At 36.1% G+C, this 23,931-nt stretch overlaps 2 protein-coding genes and 1 pseudogene across 2 annotated transcripts; 2 read left to right on the top strand and 1 right to left on the bottom strand.

The window, feature by feature from the left end:
* Nucleotides 1-164: 164 nt before the first annotated feature.
* Nucleotides 165-12,641, top strand: LOC149373498 (protein ELYS-like). The gene is made up of 7 exons (XM_089596844.1): nucleotides 165-515; nucleotides 9,141-9,518; nucleotides 9,608-9,950; nucleotides 10,022-10,287; nucleotides 10,362-12,048; nucleotides 12,164-12,450; nucleotides 12,576-12,641. The coding sequence occupies exons 1-7, from the start codon at nucleotides 486-488 to the stop codon at nucleotides 12,639-12,641; spliced, it is 3,057 nt and encodes a 1,018-aa protein (XP_089452970.1). The 5' UTR covers nucleotides 165-485.
* Nucleotides 12,642-12,782: 141 nt separating this feature from the next.
* LOC149373497 (uncharacterized) lies at nucleotides 12,783-17,141 on the top strand. Its single transcript, XM_089596843.1, has 7 exons — nucleotides 12,783-12,997; nucleotides 13,099-13,271; nucleotides 13,371-13,512; nucleotides 15,344-15,395; nucleotides 15,456-15,520; nucleotides 15,596-16,879; nucleotides 16,965-17,141. The coding sequence occupies exons 1-7, from the start codon at nucleotides 12,919-12,921 to the stop codon at nucleotides 17,018-17,020; spliced, it is 1,851 nt and encodes a 616-aa protein (XP_089452969.1). The 5' UTR covers nucleotides 12,783-12,918; the 3' UTR covers nucleotides 17,021-17,141.
* Nucleotides 17,142-18,239: 1,098 nt separating this feature from the next.
* On the bottom strand, nucleotides 18,240-22,735 carry LOC149373496 (uncharacterized; annotated as a pseudogene).
* Between the last annotated feature and the right edge of the window lie 1,196 nt (nucleotides 22,736-23,931).

Here is a 23,931-nt window from a genome sequence, read left to right as displayed (position 1 = left end):
TATCAACACATTATCAGGATAAGCTTTAATGATGTGACGACAAATAGATGAACGACAACTTATACACTTGTCGTCCATCTATTTGTTGCCAAGTCATTATCACACATTGTCAGAGTAAGCACAAGCACACATAATATAATAGTATATCGCGTGAAGTTGTGAAGAAAGTTATAGCATTCAGTTTTCATCAGCTTAAGTATAACGTTCGTTAGCAGTGTGATTCTACGTGGCAGTAAATCGTAATTGTTGAGTCGTGATCAAAGTTTAGAACTGTTTTTTTATCAACTAGTAAATTTGCCTTTTTTTTTATTAACACTCGTAAAATTTTTCAATAACATTTGCAAAACACGTTTGTGTAACTGTATTTCCGTCGCTTATTTCAAATTAGCCCTATTTCATTTTCGCGGGAAGCAACGTTTGTACCCTCGAAACTTGTTTAAAAATATTGACATTGACAAGTTATAAGGTTTTTTTGTGGTATAGAAATGAATCAACTTATAGAAACCAGCTGCGAGGTAAGTCGACTTCCATTCAAATGTTCGAGCATATTCCGGAAAAAACCGGCCGCATGATTTTTAATTTGAGAAGTAAAAGAAAGAAGCATTTTCTATCAGTTTTGAGGTAAAGAAATATTTACATATTGCAAAATAGATTAATTTTCGAACGCAACTTTATGTAGCTGTAGCTACTAGCTAATACCATGATGTAAAAATACGCGGTGCGGCGTACCGACGTCTCATTTTCGTGCCGTTTTGCGCCTTCCATTGCGACGCCATATTTGAGGGAGACGTGGCTATATACTACAGCGGCGAAGAGCCTGTACAATGAAACGAAGCCGCTTAAGTTGAAACTAAAACTTATCCCATGCATCTCACCTCGAATTAAGATATATATATTTATATATTTGTACATATATACGTAAACTGATCATCGTTTACCTGTTTGTTCAGTTTTTTATGTGCAAATATTGCCGAATTGGGTGTTTGGTCACTAAAACAACTGGAATGAAAGTATTGAAGCAAAAAATATACATTGTTTCACGAGTTTCTTGATGCTAATATATGTTTTATATTTTAAAAACTTTTGAAATCCGCAGACAGACATGGCGGCGCGGTGGAAGCCATGATGTAAGAAATATAATGTGTGGCGTTGCACATCCATTTTGATTCGCACCGCCATGTCTGTCTGCGAATTTCAATAGCTTTTAAAATATAAAGCGTATTAACATCAAGAAACTCCTGAAACAATATATATTTTTTATTTCAATATTTTCAATCCAGTTGTTTCAGTGACCAAACACCCAATTTGGCAATATTTGCACAGAAAAAACTGAACAAACAGGTAAACGATGATCAGTTTACGTATATATACACAAATATATAAATATATATATCTCAATTCGAGGTGAGATGCGTGCATGGGATAAGTTTTAGTTTCAACTTTAGCGGCTTCGTTTCATTGTACAGGCTCTTCGCCGCTGTAGTAGTCACATCTCCCTCCAATATGGCGTCGTGTTGAAAGGCGCAGAACGGCACGAAAATGAGACTTTGGAACGCCACACCTTATATTCTTACATCATGGTGGAAGCATTGATCAATCAAAATGGATGCGCAACGCCGCGCGGGCCGCACCTTGTATTTTTACATCGTGGCTAATACCATGTGTTTTTATATATATATACATGTGCTTACACTGACATCGAATAGAAAGATGTTAAAGGAAATGGATGATTGTGTTCGCAATTTTGGATCCATAATGGGTCCATTTGGTATAAAGTACTGGATGATGACATCACATGAATACGTGAAACGCATATACCCGTTACATCTATATATGTGTTTATAGTAACATCGAATAGAAAGATGTTAAAGGAAATGGATGATTGTGTTCTCAGTTTTGGATACATATTGGATCCATTTGGTATAAAGCACTGCTGCACTGGACAGTGGTGGGTTTCCGACGCAACTCGGAGGTTAATTCTGACTCAGACTTGTTCAGATTGATTTAAAGTTAGATGAGAAAGGTTTATAATCAGATGTTAAACGAACGACGAATAGTTGTCTTTTATTTCGAAGTCATGATTAATCTCACTTAAGTCAGGCCTCATATTTATTTAAAAAAAAAAATGCATGATACTTCTTCTTTCGTCAATTAATTGCATTGATAAAAGTTGATTATACAAATATCACCACATATCGCTTTAATATTTCCGATTAGTTCACAATAGTTTTACTCGTTTAACCATACCGTTCTATGGATAACTTATTGCACTTACAATAAATAATTTATCCTACTAATTTTTTTAGGAACGAAAGGATTGACAGACAGTCGACAAGGAAAGAACTTAAATTTTTTCCGGACTGTCCTTAAACACTTATATACACTAAATTATTTTCCAGTTAAAATTTACTTGTTTGTTTGTTTTATTTATATCTGAACGATAATTATATCAATAGAACTATCTTGTAGACACATACTCACCTATGAATATATCTGTACTTGGTTTGGTTCTCAACTTCGAATTCAAAATCTTGTGATAGGATTCAAGTTTATTATTGGTTTTATCTACCATATTAAATATGCTAAATACTTCCGGAGTAACTTTAACCATCCATTCATTTCGAAAGTAAACATCCCAAAATCTTTTCCGTTTGGCTAATTTCTTCTGATCATTTTTAAAACTTTTTTTTATAAGTTTTCTTATTATTTTAAATGCTTTTTCAGCTTTATCAGCTGGAAAAAGTGGTATTAACAAAATTTTCTTCATAATTTCATAGCCAATATTATTGTTCTCCTTATTATTTTGTCTCAAATATATCCTATATTTTTTTGACTTAGCTTTTCGTATTACAGCCTAAAATAAAAATATGCTAAATTTCAATAGTTTAACTTGCATATATGTAAAATTCATGAAAAATAGTGATCAGGAATTAAAAAATTTTAAAATTATATAAGACGTAATCGATTTTTTTTTACAATATTTATTACACTGGACATGATTGGTAGGTTAAAACTTATTTATAATAATATATTACTTGGCAGTTTAAACATTAAAGAGTTAAAAACTTATTAATAATTAAAAATAAATTACGAAAATTAAAAAGATTTAGGAATTTAATGTATCTATGCAATTTAACACTTAAAACTGTAAAAATGATAAGTTATGAGTTTTGTCAATTTTTTATTTGCTTACAACTTCTACTACCGATCTAGTTATGAATGGTTAAAAACAGCATCAACAAGTTTCGAATGGCTTAGAGCTTTTTTCCAACCAATTATAACATTTGTTAATGCGTGAGTGCAAGAGAAATGGTATACATTCAAAACATAAATAATGTATATAAATTATTTAATTATGATTGATGATTAGAATTTTTTTTTTTTTTTTTTTTTTTTTTTATGTGTGAGGATATCGTTGTTACACGGATGCTATTAGGCATTGTGTGATTATTTTTTAATTTCTTTTTTAACTTGGCATTTTTCAATGTTTTTTGATATTATAAATCTAATTATTTTTCACAAGGCTCATGATGTCGTTAGTCAGAATGCGTGATTTTTCCAAAAATCGAACGATATATATACTACATTTTTGCGCTTTATAAATGTATGGTCATATTTTTTAACCTACTAAGTTTCTTTCTCTATGTTAGCAAGCCTGTAATGGGGCACTTTCCAAAGATATTTGCCGAGAAAGACGTAAAAATTGGCTTCATGGTTATAAATGACAGACGGTATCAGAATACCAACGCTGATGTACGTAAATGGGTCATTCTTTTAAAAACCGAGCACTTTTTGACCAACACATCTCAGAATTGGCTGAATTTTTTTTTTTCCAGACTCTACTTTTAGCAAAAAACATAAAAGTTCTAGGTTTTTTTTTTTTACGTATTTTAGATAATATAAGCGGTCGAAAATTCGATGAAAGCGAGTTTTTAACTTGAAGACTAATTTTCAAAAATTCATAATTCCGGTTCTATTGGAGCTGAAGATTTAATTTTTTTTTATTATAAATTACTATGTTAACTTAATATTCAACATTATGAAGAAAAGAGTATTAATAATATTTATTTATAATGTGAAACTAGACAACTTTAAACCCATTCGGTAATTTTTTCAACAGATTCTTATGTTGAATAATTGAACAATAATGCATTTTCGGTAGTAAAGAGAGAAGAGCCATTTTTGGGTGAGGTAACAGAAATTTTAAAATAAAATATGATTGGAAGATTGCTCTGCCCTGTGAGAGCAATAAATCTTTTCTAACAGAATTTTTTTTTCAACGTAAATCTTTCAATACAAATATATACATACGATTTGCGAACGCGTCCATAGATAATTATATAGATTTAAGGTGGCTCATCATGCTTGTCCTATCCATTTGTGTGACATTATAGACTATCACACTTGAAAATATTGAGTAGCAGGCTCAATATATATACCTACATAGATACGAATCCGCTTGTTTACGTACTGAGGTTAGCCCCGAGTTTCGGACTTTCTTAGAAAAAAGATTAATCAAACAACCTGCTCCTAGTTTTTTTGTAACATATGGCTCGACTTTTAGCCAAAAAAAGCTAAAAATTTGGGTGAAATAATAAAAATGCCTTATAAGACTAACTCTAGAATTTAAAATTTGAATGCATTTTTTCGACTTTGGTCGGCAACATGCTTTGAAATTCAAATATTAGATCCGTTGAGTAATACTTTACCATAAATTTTAATTTAGGTGCAATAGCTGCTCAACTTCCATAAAGGTAATAATTCACCTCAAGAATTAACATTATAAAATATGGTGATAAAAAATAGCTTCTTTACCGAATTATATTTCTTGCTCATAATGGTTAAAATTTGGTGCACTCCATTAATATTTGGACTCGTCTTAAATGTAGCGTCTACAAATATACTATTTTCTTCATTAAACTTATTCAAAAAATCCTTGTCATAGAGAATAACGTGGTATCCATGAGATGAAGAGTTTAACAACTCTGCAGAGAGGGAAGTTTTATTGCCTTTTTTATCAATAAACTTTAAGAGCGATGGATTTTCCTGCATCTGCTTGCCGAATTCTTTAATTGAATCGTAGCGCTTGCAAATAGATGTATGTTTCACTTTATGTTGGGCTCGCTGCATAGTTATATGAACATTTTCATAAGCAAAGTATTTGTCTAATCCATCGAGCCTATGAAGTATTAGATTTATAAATAATTAAACAAATAAATCAATATGTGTCTGTGTGTCTGTCTATGCAAATGTATATGGGTCATTAAACAAAAATTGATAAATACGAATTGATAGATGCGATACTTTCACGCCCTAGTTGAGATTTTTTAACTTAAACATTAAGAATTTTAAATTATTTTTTTCAAGTTGTTTGTCATAACAACGGATAAACATGTGTGTACACTAATGTACATGGGACTTTTTGCGTAAAATATCATATGCTATATAGTTTTAATGTTCAATAAACTAAATATTATTTAAATTAAATACTTTAGATAATGACAGTTTTTTTCAAACATCATATGATATGATACAGTATTGCAAATACCATGATATCTCATTTGCTGCTCTTATTTTAATACCATGATTTACAAAATAAATGCATACCTCCATTTTCTTTATAATTCTTATACCAAACGATCTAGCTAAGGAACTAAAAAGAAAAAATTAAAAAAGCTTTCATTTTGTTTTGTAAACATCTAAAAAGTTCAGCATTAAAATTTATGACTTCTCGAGTATAGTTAGCTTGATACATTTATCGACTGATAACGGTATTTTGTACTTGGAAATATTGGCGGAAATTCTGTCTGTGAAAATTTTGTCCATGACCCAATACTTATTCTATAAAGTATATATACTCACCCCGATAGCATTGTGATAGCACGACCGCGACTGTGGAGCACGGCCTGGAGCACACGTGAAAGCACCGTGATGTCCACCTGTCGTAATTTCTGAGCGCACACTGCAAGCATGGTGTGGAAAGTGCATGTCATGCTATCAGACTGCATGGATTGTGTGTATACCATGGCTGTTGCATACGCTCATGCAAGGTGGTATGCATGCAGTGCCCATTACCCCTAACCTCTTCTATATACTTTTATCATTATTTTAATTTATAATAATAAGAATGTTATTACAAACAATTTATTTATTTTTATTTTAATTATTTTAAATTTATTTTAAGTGCCCCTCGATAATGGATACTTGGATAAGGTTTGTGTTTGGAGATAAAAAGTCGACGTTATTCTCTATGAGTAGTAAGACGTCATTGGCAGTGATACCGCAGAAGTTTGCCATTTGTAGAGGAGTTTTTGTGAGCTAAAGTCGAGCTGTGATGCTGTGTATTAGGAGTGAGGTTTTAGGTGGGAAATGTTGTGGACGTGAATTTTGATTGTCCATTTGGGCAAATAAGGGCGTCTTTATGTTGTTGTTTTAATTGGGTTAGCTTTCGAGAAGTTGTAAAAGGAGGCCTGGTGGGTGAGCTGCTTTTCTTTGGGCGTGTTAATATCTTTTTAGGAGTATTCGAAGCGTTGGAGCACTTTTGCTGTGAAGTTCATCAGTTGCTTTGATAAGATCTTGCATATTGTCTCCCCCTCCTCTAGTCCAGGGAAATCGGAGAATCTTGTTCTCTTGTTTCTGCTATTTAGGTCATTGTAATCATGTCAGGCTTCTTCGACTGTAACAGATTTTTTAACTACGTATGTTAATAGTATGCCTTGCTTGTAATTCTGTTAGTGTTTTTTCTTCTCTTAGTTTTTTCGGTAGGATCGTGATAGTTTTACCTTCGAAAAGTAACACTGGTGCAAAACCGGTAACTGTATGTTCTGTTTAGTTGCATTTCTTTACGCATTCATGTGCTATGGTTGTCCATGGCTGCTTTCCTTGTTTTTCATTTATCTTACACCTTATTTTATTTTTTTTTTACCCAGTTTACCTTGATAGTTCTTAGGCCAAGTCGCCGGGGCTACCCGCTCACCACCTATGTGTAGGGATGTATTGCCGCACCCATTTTCCAACCCTTTTACTGATGTTACACCTAATCCATGGGCACAGTGTGAGTATCTTCGGTGAGACACCTTGCCAGTTAATCTGACACTCTTTGCACCAACGTTGCATCGGGTCTACTCGCCACTGTGTAGCCTTTCCCCGGGGAGGACTCCATATTTCAGGACGTTCACTCCTCACCGGTGAAGCCGGCGACCTCTGCCGAAGCATCGGATCCAGGTTATTTAGCATCCCCGGAGAAGTCTCAGGGACCACTCCTCGTCGGTTAGGCCGGCGATCCCTGCCTGGTGCATCGGATCCGCTAATCCCTACCTCCTATCACTGTTTTGCATTCACTTAGGCCCGAAAACCTGTGGGGCAAGGAAAAAACTCTGGAATTGCTCTGAAGGAAAATTCCATAGAAAATCCCGCCCCAAAAAACAGCCGGGGTTACATAGGAACTTTTCCGAGCTGGGGGTCGTGCAGCTAGGTATCCCGGCTATCCGAAAACGCTGTTCTCTAATGGACAAGTGACTTACGTTGAACTCTATCCCGATCTAATAAATGCTAACGTCTCTGGTGACATACCAGGAGACGTGTTTAGCTAGAGCACAATCTGCTTCTAGCATTTGGGGTTTCATGGCCACTCTTCCAACCGCCCTGGGGTTACCAGAGAAGATTTTGCTACAACAGCAAGCCAGGGAAAACTCTAGAGGGAATCTAACATGGAGAAACATTTGCAGTCTCTTGTTTTTATTATTAGATCTTGAATCAATGGGAATGCTTGCGATTGAGGTATAACTATTTTATTTAGTTCTCGAAAGTCCATACATAATCTAGATTTTTTTCCATCGTCTGTTTAAATGCTAAAGTTACTGAGGCAGCAAAAGGATTAAGATTCTCCTATTAACTAGTATTTTAATAACTTTGAGATTTGTTTTTTTATTTCCTTTTTATCTTCGATCGTGCACCTATATAAGGACTTTTACTGCAATATTTATCTACAGTAATAACTCTATGCGAGCTTCGTGTTCTTTAACTGAGCCAACATCATATTTATCTTTTGCAAAAATTGATTTATATTTATCTTGTGAATTCATAAATTTTAGTTTTTTGATGGAAGTTTAGAGCATGTAGTAAGATTTCAAACTTATTTGTGTCTATGTTTTTATTAAAATTTATTTTTTTAGTATGAATACATTCAGAATTTTTTTCTTTTTCCTTCTTTCATAATATTTGTAAATTTTCATTTTGGATTAATTTAAATTCTTTCATCATATTTAATCCGATTAAGAAATCAAACTTGATTTCCTCACTTTCTACTACGAACATATCAAATTGACTTTTCTATATAATAAATTTTTACTCTTATATTTATCATTCCATTCGCTTTCGTTGCACCATTAATCGCCATCAAATTAGCTTTTTCTGTTTTAAGTTTATCATTTTCGTTTTTTAATTTTATCAATTTATAATTTATTAAGGATACATTTGATTCTTAATCATAAATCCCGATTACTTCTACTGAATTGTTTATAAGTAATTTGATGTTAATCCAAGGTGGAACTACAAGTTTTTTTGAACTGCGCATCATTTAATTCGACTTCTAACTGAGAGTTGTTTATTAAATTAATTTTATTCTTTTCCTCTTTTTCATCGTCAGCTGAAATTTCTTTTGATTTAAACCAACAATTTGATTCGAGAGTGAAATCGAGTGCCTTTATTTAATTTTTCGCATATTTTATATGTACTGTAAAATTTCTTTTTTTCTGAAGTTTTCTTTCTAACTAAATATTAATTTTTATGGATTTCTCTGTAAAGGTCCTCAACTTCTTTTAAACTTTCTCTATTGTTTTGTTGTTACCATACGCATCAAACCAAAACCCCATAAGCAATTCCAAGTGGAATTCCAAATGTATTATAAGTGTGTTTATAGGTGGAGTTACAAATACACAACGTTGCATCCGAAAATTGATTAACTAATTTATTTATTTTGCAATTATGTAAATATTTCCTCACTTCAAGCCTTATAGGGAATGCTGATACAACACAACTTCTCTCTTTTACTTGAAACCTTTATAAAGTTAAAAATCGTACGGCCAGATAGTAAACCTGAGCCCGAGTAGGTCCTTAATATCATTCAACCTTTCTCGTAGATTCGCAAAACTATAAGCCTTAAGCTACCTTTATGGGAGTCGTCGGATTTTCAAGTTCCGGATGAGACTGTACAAAACAACTCCTGGAATGAGCCACGCTCCGAACAAAGATCAGGTGGCTTTTTAAACAGCGACTGCAGCTATGCCTGGATAAGCTGCGACAAAAGTTTATTTGTAGTGAATGTCACGTCTGGTGAGTACGTAACATCATGGACCTTCACATATAAGATAACCACTGTGTCAGCCTTTCCTGCTCGTCCAGGAAGTTTGCCCTTACTTCTGGTGGGGCTTGATAGCAATGCTATTAGAATTCAAGATTCCGTTGGGCAATTGTGTGTTTTTGATTGTTGCATTTCCAAAATTTTATGTACTATTCTAGTGAGTATAATTTGTTTTTAGTGCCATGTACTAGTTTTATCTCATAGTAGATGGTTTAAGCTTTAATGAGATACTAATTATTTTTAAAGGTACCAGCTGGTGTTGAACAGGCGTGTGTGATGTACGGTGGGGCCGACTGGGAAAATTTTAATGAAGAAAATCGAGACTTAGTTTTACCAGAAAATAGTGGATTAATCTTTGTATCACTCAGAAACTTCCAGCACTTGATAGTTGATCTTAATAGAGATTCATGGTCTAAGTCATCTTACGGTGATAAGCCTATTGTAGCCTGTTTAGAATTTGTTAATTCTTCACCTGCAGTACAACCTCCAAAAAGTAATGAAGTAGAACCTTCAGAAAGTAATGAGCTAGAACCTTCAACAAGTAATGAAGTAGAATTATTCTTTTCAGCATACAATTTGATAAATAAAGGTAAATTTGTAACTATTTTTCTCGCACATAACTGTATTGGTGATTGACAAAATAAAATGTTGTGATTTTAGAAACAGAACATTATATGAAGTTCAATAGAAAAGAATTTGAAGCTACTGCACTGTCCAACGAAAAACTATGCACTGTCTTGCAGTGCTCTTCCAAAATTGGCTGTTTGATCAGTTGTTGCTTAGGTCGTATTATGATCTGGGAGTTTAATGGATTTCTCACATGGGTGAGTCCAATTTTGGATAAGTACGCATTTATCACTCATGCAGTACTTCTTGAACCCACCGACGACCCCAAGCCCTGTTGTTTCTTATGGGCCGCTTATCAGGTAAACATCTTTTTTTTCTCCTTCAATTATGTAACTCGATATTCACAAATCAATATTAAAATACTTGTTTTTAGGGTAGTACACCAGATTCAGTAACAGTGCTACGCATGTATATGTTAATGTTTAAAAGCAAGATAAACGATGAATTTGGTGAAAACCCGACTTTATATTTTAATTTGAAGCCAGACCCAAGTCTAAGATTTGAGATCGAACTAGCAAAAAACGAAAAAGTCCACAGTCTCAATATAATTGAACGAGTCAATCGCGACGCGTCGGATTTACGGTCCCGCCGAGGCGAGGAGTCTCTATTACTCATCGGGACTCGAAAGAGATCCCTACTTTTTGATTTGGATCGATGGTACGAAGAACAAATGCCATCTACAGTTGCTGGATGCCGAAACCCTAACAATATTTTGGCTTGTTACAAAGCACGACAAGAGAACCATTCACGAGACGAAATAATGTGTTGTTCGTACAAGCCTAAGACGTTGCAAGAGTTTGCAAAAAAAGTTCCACACTCCCCAGAGGAACTTTTTTGCCCCAATTCTTTGAGTTTGGAGTGGATCGATTTATCGGAGAAAAATTTAGTGTTCTGGCTCACCCGAGGGGTGCAGTCAGAGCTACTTCGAGAGATCACCACAGCTGGACCCATTGTACTAATCATGCCTAATGAAATCTACCGCAGGTGTCTCCTTGCAGGCCTTATACCTTTTGATTATGTCATCCCAGATTATAGTGTAAAAGTAGAACAAAAAGTAGCTCGAGAAATGCTGCTGTCGTTATGCCTAGATCAACGGTGTGCCAATTTCTTACTGCGCTGTGCCATAGAGTGGTCAGATGGCAGTACAGAGTATCTATACTTAAAGTTTCTGAGGTGGAGTATCCAACGTGGATCTGAAATCAAGTTGATGGCCGATCGTTTGTGCAAGCCGTTGTTTGATCAGTCGGGTGTCAATATGGACGAGTCTGAGTTGAAAACGTTACATAACTGTGTTCAGCAACTCGAATGTTTAAAGACCGTTATATCAAAATTACCCAATACTGAAATCGATTTAACTAAACATAAAAGGGCCCTTAAAAAAATAGCAGCCTATTTTCAAGTTGTGTTGTGGTTTTATGATGTCGGTCTGTTGCCGGAAATGCAAAACATCGACGAAAGCGATGACGTGCAAATTTCAGCGCTTACGAAAATTCAGTATCCAAGAAATAAGCTTGTAGAGTCTTACAAGAAAAAAAGACGAGACGCTTGTACGAAGGACAATAAGGAAAATGATGTTTTATTCATTGATCAATTGATTGCCAGAAATTGTTCACCACTCAAAGTGCAATGGAAAGAAGAGTCAGACAGTGAGTGTCCTAGTCAAGATGGTCTTTATCCTCCTCCATCGCTGCAATCTTTGCTTAGGAGTTTTTTAACTGACTGCTATTGCGAAGAAAAAAGTGACGAAGAGGAGGATAAAGATGGTCAATTACCTGAAACGTACACTAAACACTGCATCATCTTCTACTTGCTCATGGACCTGTGCATGATTCTCAAAGACTCAAATTCAGCAGTCGATCAACTTATGAAGTATCCCGCAGCTTTTAAGTTGAGTCCTAGTATTATTAAACTCATCCGAGCTTTTTGGCTTCTCGATCACGAGGATTACGATGGCTTTTTCAACATCATGACAAGCCAAATTGTTTCCAGCAATGACATCGAAGACTGGCAGCATGAACTCGCTATAAATTCACTTTTAAAAAATAATCAACACAAATTAGGTACGTTTTCAAATTTTAAAAATATGTAACATACATTCGCAAGCTGTCAATTAATTTTTTTTCATCATTTCTTTTTTAACAGCTCTAAATTATCTGCTCATTATTAAACCACCAGTGATATCGTCCGATCATCGGCGCATAATGATCGATCTGGCGGTGGAACAGGGTCATCTACTGTTAGCATTCCATGCACGACCGCCATCGGATTGCGGACCGTTACTCACGAGTTTCTTCCGCTCATGTGAAAAACATGGAAAGCTCAGAAAAATTTTGCAACTTTCCTTAAACCCGGAAGAAGAGAAAGCCTTTGACAATTATCTCAAAGAAAATTATAATGACAAAACTAGATTGATCCACTACTTGCTGACGAACCGCCACGTAGAACCCAGCCACATTTTTTCTGTAAAAAAAAACTTTAACCCACATCAATCAATTGATGAGGAAATGAACTTTAACTCAACCGCTTGGAATTTACTAAATTTAGTTCACAAAAACGTACCCGAAATCTCAAAACGTTTTGCAAACAGCTGGAGAAAAAATACCTCGAAATCGGCCAAGGGACGACGATTTTCACCATATCCCATTATAAGTAACAACAATGAGTCACGTAGATTTCACCATAAACCAATGTCTCAATCTTGGGACATTGATGGTGATGTTTACAACTTGGCAGTAGAAAAGACACTTGAGACGTGTCGCAAGCCCGATCGAAATGGGCTTGGACCATTAAATTATACGCCTTTTCTAACTGCGCCATGCGCAACAATAAATGCTCAACCAAAATTTGTTACTCAAATAAATAACAAGAGTGATACACATTATGTTGTATACCCAAAACGGAAGATCTTCACGAGAAAGACGGCTTTAAAAATGGTAATTGAGCCTGATGATGAAATAGTCAAAAAGCGGCGAAAACTTAACAACCAATCCAGGGACTCAACATTGAATGGTTGTATACTTTATCTACATATATATATATATATATATATATATATTTGTGAACCTCGTTTTATTATAATTTTAATGTATTCGTTCAATTGCTTGTTTTAGATTTGGATCAATCGGGATCATCTGACTGTAGGCTTAGCATGACTAAAATATGTAGCACACCACTTGTGCAACGGAAAGAGAATGAAAAAATAAACAACTTGGATACTCAAACGCCGCAATCAATCCTCAAAATTCAGTGCAAGTCTCGTGCGCCTAGTTACGATTTTACTGAGGTGAGCTAAATGTATAAGGTCAAAAATATGTAAAAGGATTTATAAGGCCGCATATGTATATAAAATGATTTAATAAATTAACTTATAAATTAATTAAAGGATAATGTGAACGATGAAGCAGATACCCCAAAAAAACATTTGGTAGCTAAGAAAGTACATGATCAACTCGAGCATACTGAAAGTGAAGACTATAAGTTTTCGTTACCCGAAACAGTTGAAGATGTTCCGGTTATCTCTGAAGGTTTGTGATCAAAAAAGACATATTTACCGTAACATTTAAGGTAGTTGTTTCCCAATGTATAGGTTAATCGTATGTATAAATATACAATAATAAGGTTATGTTCAACTATCATCCCGTATTTGTTTGCGTTATGTTAACCCACAAATGACGCATCTAGCGCATTTTTGGTAGATCTAAAACATGACAGGTATCAGTTTAAATGTAGCTCGGTAAAATAATACACATGACTTATTTAATTGGTTTTATTGATATGGGAGGCTTGTTCGTTACCCCCTATGAACTTGATATCGCCATAACTCAGAGGAAAAATGATAAACGATTGGATTGTACATGTAGTGTAAGGCTGAGCAAGTGTAAGTATATGTAATAGGTGAACTTGTATATTCAACAAAGTACATTTAGAGGTTATTAAAATGAAAGCAAACAATAAGAAAAATTTCTTATGACATCTTTACCAACATAGGCACGAGAAGTTATCGATTGATAATGCAATTTCCACTGACATAGCACCAAAATGGGGGGAAAAAGCTAAACATAATGTGAAACATGTATACGAGCAATTCGGTATTCGGTACACTGCAATAAAAATATTGCTTCTTCGGTGTAAATTTACTGATTGTTTATTTTCTGCATGTCGTCTGCTTGGCACGATTGTGATAACGATTTCCCTGGCACCACTTAATTCTAAACTTCAAAATAGTGTCAGGTTTTAGTTTTACTAAGATATGCTAAATGCGGCACTTATGGGTTAACATGACGAATTTAAAATATCAGAGAGAAATGTGAATACCTCTCCGTACGTAGGTACATAAACATATGCATCTACCTATTTGTAACTTGTGCTCATGTGACAATGTGGTGTTGCTCCTTACGTGATACTCTTGGTTTTACTGTAAAAACTATCAATATTATAAATACTGCGACGGACATTGAAAATAAAAAGACCTACTCTGGACTTGATATATTTACAATAAGAATAGTAAATTTACTACAGTAATTATAATGCCTGCCATGATGGAGTATTTTACTTTTGCAAGATACTTAATACTCAAACAACAAATAGTCTGAACACGACTGTTATTTCTATTAATGAAGTTTAAGACGAATATAAAGAAACAATTTATGCATGTTTATTTTCTGTATTGAAGTTGTAAATAATCGTTTCGTAAATATAAAATCCTACATAAACTTTACAGTCAACATGGTAATGTTACTACGAGATTTATAAAACTGAACAATACAAGTAGTAAATTTATTATGATGAACTTAGTAAAGTTACTATGACGGGCGTTGGGAATAAAAAGACCTACGTACAACGTAGTACAATTGCAATGGTTGGTATCTACTACTCTTTAGTTGGTATTTTGACTATTACGACTGTAATTTTATGAACAATGTGGTACATATACACAAGACTTTTTTTACAGTGTATCTTCCAAAATCAAACGAAGAGCACTATTTTGATTACTATTACTTTAAAACTATGTTGTAAAAAAATCTCAAAAAAATGTATGTGTTTCTTTACTGCCTAAGATAGTTTTCAGTAGTTTTTCAATTATTTATAAATAGGCGGTAAGTTACAATTTTTTAAATAATGAGACTATGTAGTGTTTGTACCATTGCTCTAATATTAAAAGAGTGATTTTTTGACGAGGATATTATAATAACGACGTGGTTAATCGGTCTCAAATTTTTTAAACATATTTCTCGACGCTTAGATTAGTTTTGCTGAAAATTTCGTACCTTTTTAAATACTTTTGATTTAGGAAACAACTAGCTTAAGTAACTAAAAATCGAATTTTGAGAGAATGAACGCAAATTTTATTTTCAGATGTTTGTCAAACGACCACTTTCAAATTTGCACATCCAACTGGATTACAGAAGTAAGTTCCTTCAAGTAAAAAAAAAAATTTTAATGTATTAAATTTGTATGAATTTTTCAGATTTCTAACGCCAATTCGCTTCGATGGGGATGAGATAATGAGTGTCTTGGAACTAGATCATACTGGTAATGTAGAAAACCCCGTGGGAACAACTTCACGGCAACCTCAAACCTATTTTATAATGCCTTCAATATTTACAGACCGAATAAACCAAAGTACGTCATTGCCAGAGGAAATGGAAAAAATATCGGAACATGTAAAAAAAACATCCGATGTTCCAAACATATTCATCGAAAAAGTCTCATCATCGTCTGATGTTGAAGAACCTGAGGAAGATAGCAACATGTTGACTTTACCAAACAACCCACTTATGGAGCCGACGGATGATTGTAAGGAAGAGTATTTTAGCAAATCCACTCTTACAAAACGAACTCGAGGACGACCCAAAAAAGTAATTGAATTATCAGAGTCATCAAAATCAACTACAACAATACGCACGAGGAGAGCTGGATCTTCTACCAAGGATGTAGCCCCTACAGTGAAACCCACTAGGAAAACTAGAGCTGCATCTGTTGCTAAAGAAAATGTTGATTTGAAAACTGACGAAATGGCTGAAGAACAACAAGTATTTACAGTGCGGTCGTCGAGAGCATCTAAATTAAAAAAAAATACTTCGATAGTTGCTGACAAACGCTCAAAGGCCGGATGGATATCCAAGGATGACGAACAAATCACATCTACTGAATCGGTACCTGCCAACGATAATCTGCCAATGTCTCACACTCAAAGTAGAATAGCTGAGTCCGTAGACAATGATAAAAAAGGATTGTCAAAAATAAGACCAACCAGAGCCAGGACCGTATCGAAAAATAAACAACAATCAAACACCACTAGAAAAAAAAGAGCAGGTGCGGTAGTCCAGGAAAATGATCAGGCTACACCCACAGCGAAAGAAGATAATAAACGATGTTTGAGGAAGACGCGAGCCTCGTCACTGGCAAAGGAAACCAGTAACAATATCATCAACTTGAGTAACCCACCAGCCAGGGCAGAAATTATACGAGCAATCCAGACTACGAGACCTTCCAGTTCAGAGCCCACAATTCGCAGGCGTAAGTGCTCTGTCCAGTCAGAACCGGGAGACATCGAAAAAATTTTAATTGACACAAGAACTGTAAAGTCAAAGAGTAAAGCGGAAAAAAGGAATACGACAGGTCGAGGTCGCAGAGCGACTAGCGTCGATTCAATCGTGAGTGTGCCTGAAGGTAGGCATGTAATACGCAGTTTACTCACTAAAACGATCATCAAGGAAGTCATCCCCGAAGAGCCAATATCCATGAAACAAACAAGAAAGAGAAAATATGCTTTTTCTGTTACTGGTAATGAAGCTAAGAAAGTACGTGATCAACTCGAGCATACTGAAAGTAAAGACTATGGATTTTCGTTACCCGAAACAGTTGAAGATGTTCCGGTTATCTCTGAAGGTTTGTGATCAAAAAAGATATATTTACCGCAACATTCAAAGTGAATAAGAATCAAATTTTGAGAAAATGAAACTTTTATTTTCAGATGTTTGTCAAACGACCACTTTCAAATTTGCACATCCGACTGGATTACAGAATTAAGTTCCTTCAAGTAAAAAAAAAAAGAATGTTCGATGTGTAAAATTCATATGAATTTTACAGATTTCTAACGCCCATTCGCATCGATGGGGTTGAAACAACGAGTATCTTGGAGGTAGTTGATACTGGCAATGTAAAAAAATTTTGGGCCAAAATTCAACCGCGAAGCTGTTTTATAATGCCTAAAAAAGCGAAAAACAAAGAACAATGATGTGTCAATTAAATGTTTTTCATTTAATCTGTTGATATTTTGTCGTTTTTCGTTTTTTTTTATTTTTTTCCAAACGAGAAAGCAGATTGTAATATACTTTTGTAAATAATTGATTAATACATCATCATAGTTTTATAAAGGTTTGAGTCTAGTAATTTTTAAGCAAGTCCTAAATTCCCTTTCATACATACCTCATAGATCATATCAAGCAAAAAAAACATGTTAAGATCATGGAATTTAATACATATCAATCAATTGTCGTCACATGTTAAATAAATTTTTTTGACACTCAACATTCAAAGCCACTGATAATACCAGTACTTTACTTTTTTCAGGCCACAAAATACGATATTTAGTATTATTGGAATTAAGCATCCCTTGAACGCTACTTTTCAAATTCGGTATAAGAAAATAAAAATAACGTCAGCATTTCAGATCTTATCAATTAGTTCATGTAGAAATTTACCATACAATTTTATCAAAAAAGGCATATGCTACAGATTCTTTTGTCTCTTTCGTTGTTTTTTTGAACATGAAGTCTATGAAATCCGAAATAGTCATCCCATGTAATATAAATAGACAGTCACAAGAAAATAAAACAATAGCTATTGTATTAAAATTTCTCGTACTTATCGTTTTATTTTTCATCTACAATTTATGTGATAAATTAGGCAAATTCGTTATACATATCAGTTGGCGTGCAAAATAAATAACGTTTAATCGTCGATTCGACATTTTGACTAGAATGGCACAAATGTAAAACGCTCAATATATACGTGTGTATATGTATATATCAAACAATGAGAATAGTTATAAAAGCGGTTGTATACAAAAACAAGGTCAATTACCTCCATAAGCTGAGAGAAATAACTTAAAAATACTGCAACAGGTGGAAAACAGGGAGGGATCGAACACGTTATTTATGTACAACATAAGTAGATAGTGGGAACTACCCTAATATCCAAATTAAAAAAAAAAAAAAAAAAAAAAAAACAGTTGCTGGGAATAAAAATAAGAATCAGTAGCGCGCGTAGCGACCGTAGTAGTTGGCTGCACGGCCACCCTCGATGGGATTGCAGGAGAAGAGTGCGTCCCCTCGGTAACCCTCGGCGCACCTGAAAAGTAAGTGATAATTTTTTGTTTTATCAATTCATCGATACCCACGTATTGAATAATTTACATAAATTTTATCACTCTTAATGTATTTTTTTTATACCTCCTTGATACTTGGCGTGTATTTCTTTTCGTATGATTAATAATACTTACTGGCACACTGCAATGTGTCTTCTAGGTGTACAATTGGCATTTAAACCGCACTCATGGCCCGTGCACGGGTTCTGACAGGCAAAGTTGATGCACGCCTGATTGTCCGGGCACTCGTTGTTGGACAAGCACTCGCCCCTCTTACAACTGATAACATAATATGTCATACATCACTTAAATCAGATCAAATTGCATACAATGCAATATATATACACACGTGTACCTGATTAGCGCGTTTCCAACATAGCCGTGGGGACACCTGCACACCGGGCGCTTCTTACCCGTGTTGTCATGGCCCGGTCGGCACTCGGCGTTGGCACCGCACGGATTCCCGCTGCACAGGTCCTCTGCAAGTCAATGAACATTGTAGCCCCAAAGAGTTATTGTTGTTATCGGGGGCATTTTGCATAATGTACGCGCTAATATTAATTTAATACACGTATGTATGTATATATTATACAATCGGTGAAGGGCCGACAGAAAACGAAGGGGTCGCCAGTTTTGTCCTTGGGACAACTGCAGACGGGCGTTACGTCGCGGAGCTCGCAATTGGCGTTGGTGCCGCAGGTGCCCTCGCAAGGATCGACGCATTTCTGATAGAGGCAGGCAGGCTTGCCGGCAGGACAGTCGGAGTGCTGGGTGCACTCGGGCTGGCAGGATATGAGCGGGTTACCCAGCCAATTCTGCAAGAATGAGAAAAAAAATTTCAATGGTTATGTATTTTACGTATGTAATGTATATGTGGTTTGAAAGATGTGTATGATGATGATGACCTTGGGACAGGCGCAGTTGGCTCGGTGGTTGATGACGTTGCACTCGGCGCTCTCGGCGCATACGGAGGCGCACGGGCTCTCGCAGCGAAAGTCCTTCGAGCAGTGCTGGTGCTGGGGACAGTCAAAGTCGGACTCGCACTCGTGACGGCAGCCTTCGAGAGGACGCCCTCGGTATCCCGACAAACAAGAGCACACCGCCACGCCGTTCTTGACTTCGCACTTGGTGTTGGCCCCACAAGGATTTGGGCTCTTGCACGGCGCCTCTGTTTGGGATATCATCATGAAATTTACTTTTACGCCAGGGAGTAAATGTATGTAGTTGTTCATAACATTGAGAAAAAAAAAAAAAAAAAGAAAAAATGTACTTGCCAGGGTCGTAGACGCAATTGTGCAGAGGATTGCCCGTGTGACCTGGAGGACAGTTGCACACTGGTATGTGGTTGACCGTCTGGCAGAGCGCGTTTGTGCCGCAGGCGTAGGTACACGGATCGATGCATCGGTTCCCACTGCAGGTGCGGCTTCCAATGCAATCCTCGTTTACTGCAATTTCGGGGACAAAACAGATATATTATTTCTTTTATTTGCAGGATTTTTAATCCCCATTGATTCCCGTTAAAAATTTTTAAATTATATTTTAGTATTGGTAATTTAAAAAACATATACGCGCTCGGTTAATGATTGTTGATCAAAGTGACCATGCACACCCTTTATTGAATTGCACTATTTTTCTTTTTAACTCGCATTTATTTTATTTTCAGAAAAGAAACGAGTTAATCGGTATAGTAGTTGTTCGAATCGTAATAGAAGAAGATAAAAAAAATAAAATAAATTGTGAGAACTAGTCAATAACGCGATCCAGAAATGTGTGATGAAAAGATTACGAAATAAGGCTCGATGAGGAACCAAAAAAAGGGGCTACGTGACCTTGCGCGTTCGCCGTGCGTAATAATATAATCGTTTGCCATGCAATTATGGTATATACAAGTGAGCTTGATACTCCACTTGTATGTACTATATTTCCGTAAATATATATACACGCGCACACCTTTTTATGGTGACGTAAGTGCTCGATGATAGATTAGGCATTGCCAATTAAGTATGTTGCAGGTATACGAAACGTAAAAACTGACATTGTGGCTGATGATGATGATGATGATTATAATAATAATAAATACTTACTGATGCATTCGACACGCTCGCACCTCGTAAGAGGATCGCCATCGTACAGATTCAAACACGAACAAACCGGCCGGCCCTCGCTCATCGTACACCTGGTGTGCTGGCCGCATGTGTGGCTATCACAACTGGTTGCTGTGTGTTTGTTGAAAACCATGTATGTTCATTTTTTTTTCTTTGCAATTTTTGTTCCCAACCCACGACATATTTCGCTTCAATTACAGAAAAAAATTTCACTTTCGTAAAAATGGTAAAAAACGTCTTTCCCCACCTTATAATTATTAGAAAATGGCTCGAAACCATAAAAAAATTTAAAGATTCAAATTGGGGTGGAGCACCACTTCTGCGTAATTACCGCATTTTCTAATTTTAAAATAGCAACAATTTTTTAAATTTATTTTAAGAGAAAAATATTTTTTCCTTATAACCGGCCAAGAGATTTCAAACCATTTCTATGATCCTCGAAAAAAAATTCCCCTTTTTCCGGGATTAGCGCAACGAAATACTTAGTGTGTCCCAAGTCTTGGAAAATTGTTTCTCATTGATTCAAGGTTGATAAATAAATCGGAGGTATAACAAAGGTGCACTTCATAAATAAATTTAAGTCATCGAGTAAAAACCTGTATCAAATGTATACCTCCACGTGCAAAAAATGAACCTTGTATGGGTGTACACAAGTATAGTTTGAAACCAGTTGACCTTCGCCATAGAATGATAATACGTCAGAGGCCCATATATTTATACAAATAATATTACTTCGTCGTTGAAATATCTCAAAAACGAATCGGCTTGCGGGTTTTTTTATTTTATTTTCGATCTTTAAATATTATCTTCGCTCTTCTACGCGTATAGGGATACACTTTACTCGTAAGATTGTTTTTATTTTATCAGTTAATGCTATAGTATACATCAAAGAAAATTTTTTAACGACTGTTCCAATGAACAGATGTAAAAAATAAAATAAAATAAAATTCAGAGTTGCCGGAAAAACACAAGGTATAATGATAAAATCGATTTAAAGCTTCTCCCACTAGTATTTCTGAATTGCTACGTGTAAGAAAAACCTCCAGTCTTTGTTCGCATACGCGGCGAATAATCGTTTCCTGTAACTTTGAGACTTCCTCTGCCAAGTACGCTGTAACAGACGAAAATAGGCATTTAAAGGTTGCGAGTTTGAAGGGGCAACGTTACTGTGTACCTCAGAGATAAAACACATGTAATTTGGCTAACGTATGATGCAATGATTGAATGCGGTCGGGTGGGGAGGAGCAAACAGTGAATATACGACGGGGGTGTCGATTTGCCTTCTTTGTGGAGTCATCGAGGCGACTTGTTTAGGCGCGAGAAGCTCGCGGCCGTCAAGCCACCGTTTGTTATCACAGACCTCGATAGGAGCGAGAAGTTCCGGTTGTACTGAAGGTCGAAACTAGCGTGCACAGATGCAGGTCTGGGGCCGTTCAGGCTGAAAAGTAGTCTCGATGACACGAAGAATTAAGCCGTGATGTTTCCTTTGATATCAATTGGTACAGTTTTTGAATTTGGCGGTTTGCTCCTTCACTATCGACGTACAGTGCCCTAACGTCGAAGCTCGCGTGAAACAGGCGAAATGCGGGGTATGGAACTGCGGTAGAACGGAGGGGAGGAACGAGCGCGGCGGCGCAAGGGGCGCGACGCTCGCTCGCTGTGGCGAGCGGCAGATGTTCTCGGGCTGCGAGCGAATAAGGTGCGTATGGCGCCTGCAAGGCTTTGTACTAAACAAATGAATATATTTCCTTTGTAAATCAATTTGTGTGTTTTTAATTTTTTCTCCTGGTGATTCCTGCTTCCGGCTCGTTCCATCGTCAACATACGCGATTGAATAAGGGGTATCATAAAAATTCTTCGCTCCACTTGCTTATATATACAGTGCACACCTATTATTGCGTAATAATTAAAATGATGGACAATTACCTCGAGCACCCGATTGGTTGGGTCTTTTGCGCATCAACAGAACATCAAAAATAATAACCACGAAAAATAAGTAATTATTTAACCGATCTATATCAATTATCGTTTGAGCGAAGATTTCAATTGCACGAGTTTCAATAGCTGAATTTTCGTGAAAAAAAATTAATTTCCTTATTTACTCAATAGTTGAATGTATAGTGTTGGGGAAAATAAAAACAACAACAAGGGCACTTACCTCCACTGAGTACCTTCGAGCCGTAAAATACGTTGCTTGCCCATGGGCAGCATCGCCACCGCCGAAGTGGCACACAGCGCGACCAGCAGAACTGTAGTCTGCATTAGCTTCATTTTGCTAGCTGTAGACCTTTTCAAAAAGCGGAGAAAAGAAAGTTGTATCGTTTATCGGTTTAAAATATCGGTTTAAAATATCGGTTTTGAAAATTGAGAGATCAATAATTTATATTTTGAAGGCTCGCAATGGAAAAAGCGAATTATCGTTTTCCGCGAGGCAAACAAGATTGATCAAGTATGTACCCAGGAAAAAAAAAGTTCGGAAGCTCACTTGAAGCCGACGACTGATTTGAATGAAAAATCGGCAAGGTAAGTGTATACACAGATGTAACGATCGAAGAGCGGAGAGTACGTATAAAAGAGTACTTATACGCGACGGTTAAACGATCCGCGCTTGGCTGGACCGCGAGGCGAACTGACTCTGAAATCGTCAAAAGCAAGTCACTATATAATCCCATGGCTACAACGTTTAAGTTAAAAGCGATGTGTGTATATATATATATATATGCACATGTGAGTACACCGATGGAATCCATGGCCAGTAAGCGCCCCGGGTTTTGCGGGGATTGGCGCTTGTGTTATTTTATTTATTTAATTAATAAACAAAGCGGCCAGTAAGCGCCCCGGGTTGTGTGGGGATTGGCGCTTGTGTTATTTTATTTATTCAATTAATAAACAAAGCGGCCAGTAAGCGCCCCGGGTTGTGTGGTGATTGGCGCTTGTGTTATTTTATTTATTCAATTAATAAACAAAGCGGCCAGTAAGCGCCCCGGGTTGTGTGGGGATTGGCGCTTGTGTTATTTTATTTATTCAATTAATAAACAAAGCAGCCAGTAAGCGCCCCGGGTTGTGTGGTGATTAGCGCTTGTGTTATTTTATTTATTCAATTAAAAAACAAAGCGGCCAGTAAGTGCTCCGAGTTGTGTGGGGATTAGCGCTTGTGTTATTTTATTTATCATTTTAATTATCAAAGCGGCCAGTAAGTGCTCCGGGTTGTGTGGGGATTGGCGCTTGTGTTATTTTATTTATTCAATTAATAAACAAAGCGGCCAGTAAGTGCTCCGAGTTGTGTGGGGATTAGCGCTTGTGTTATTTTATTTATCATTTTAATTATCAAAGCGGCCAGTAAGTGCTCCGGGTTGTGTGGTGATTGGCGCTTGTGTTATTTTATTTATTCAATTAATAAACAAAGCGGCCAGTAAGCGCCCCGGGTTGTGTGGTGATTAGCGCTTGTGTTATTTTATTTATTCAAT

This window comes from Copidosoma floridanum, unplaced genomic scaffold, assembly GCF_036245765.1.
Source record: "Copidosoma floridanum isolate Cflo_tuat_1 unplaced genomic scaffold, Cflo_Japanese_pri ptg000030l, whole genome shotgun sequence".
In the NCBI taxonomy this organism is placed as follows: Eukaryota; Metazoa; Arthropoda; class Insecta; order Hymenoptera; family Encyrtidae; genus Copidosoma; species Copidosoma floridanum.
Note: the sequence above shows the minus strand (reverse complement) of the source record. Positions and strands in the feature narration are given on the sequence as shown.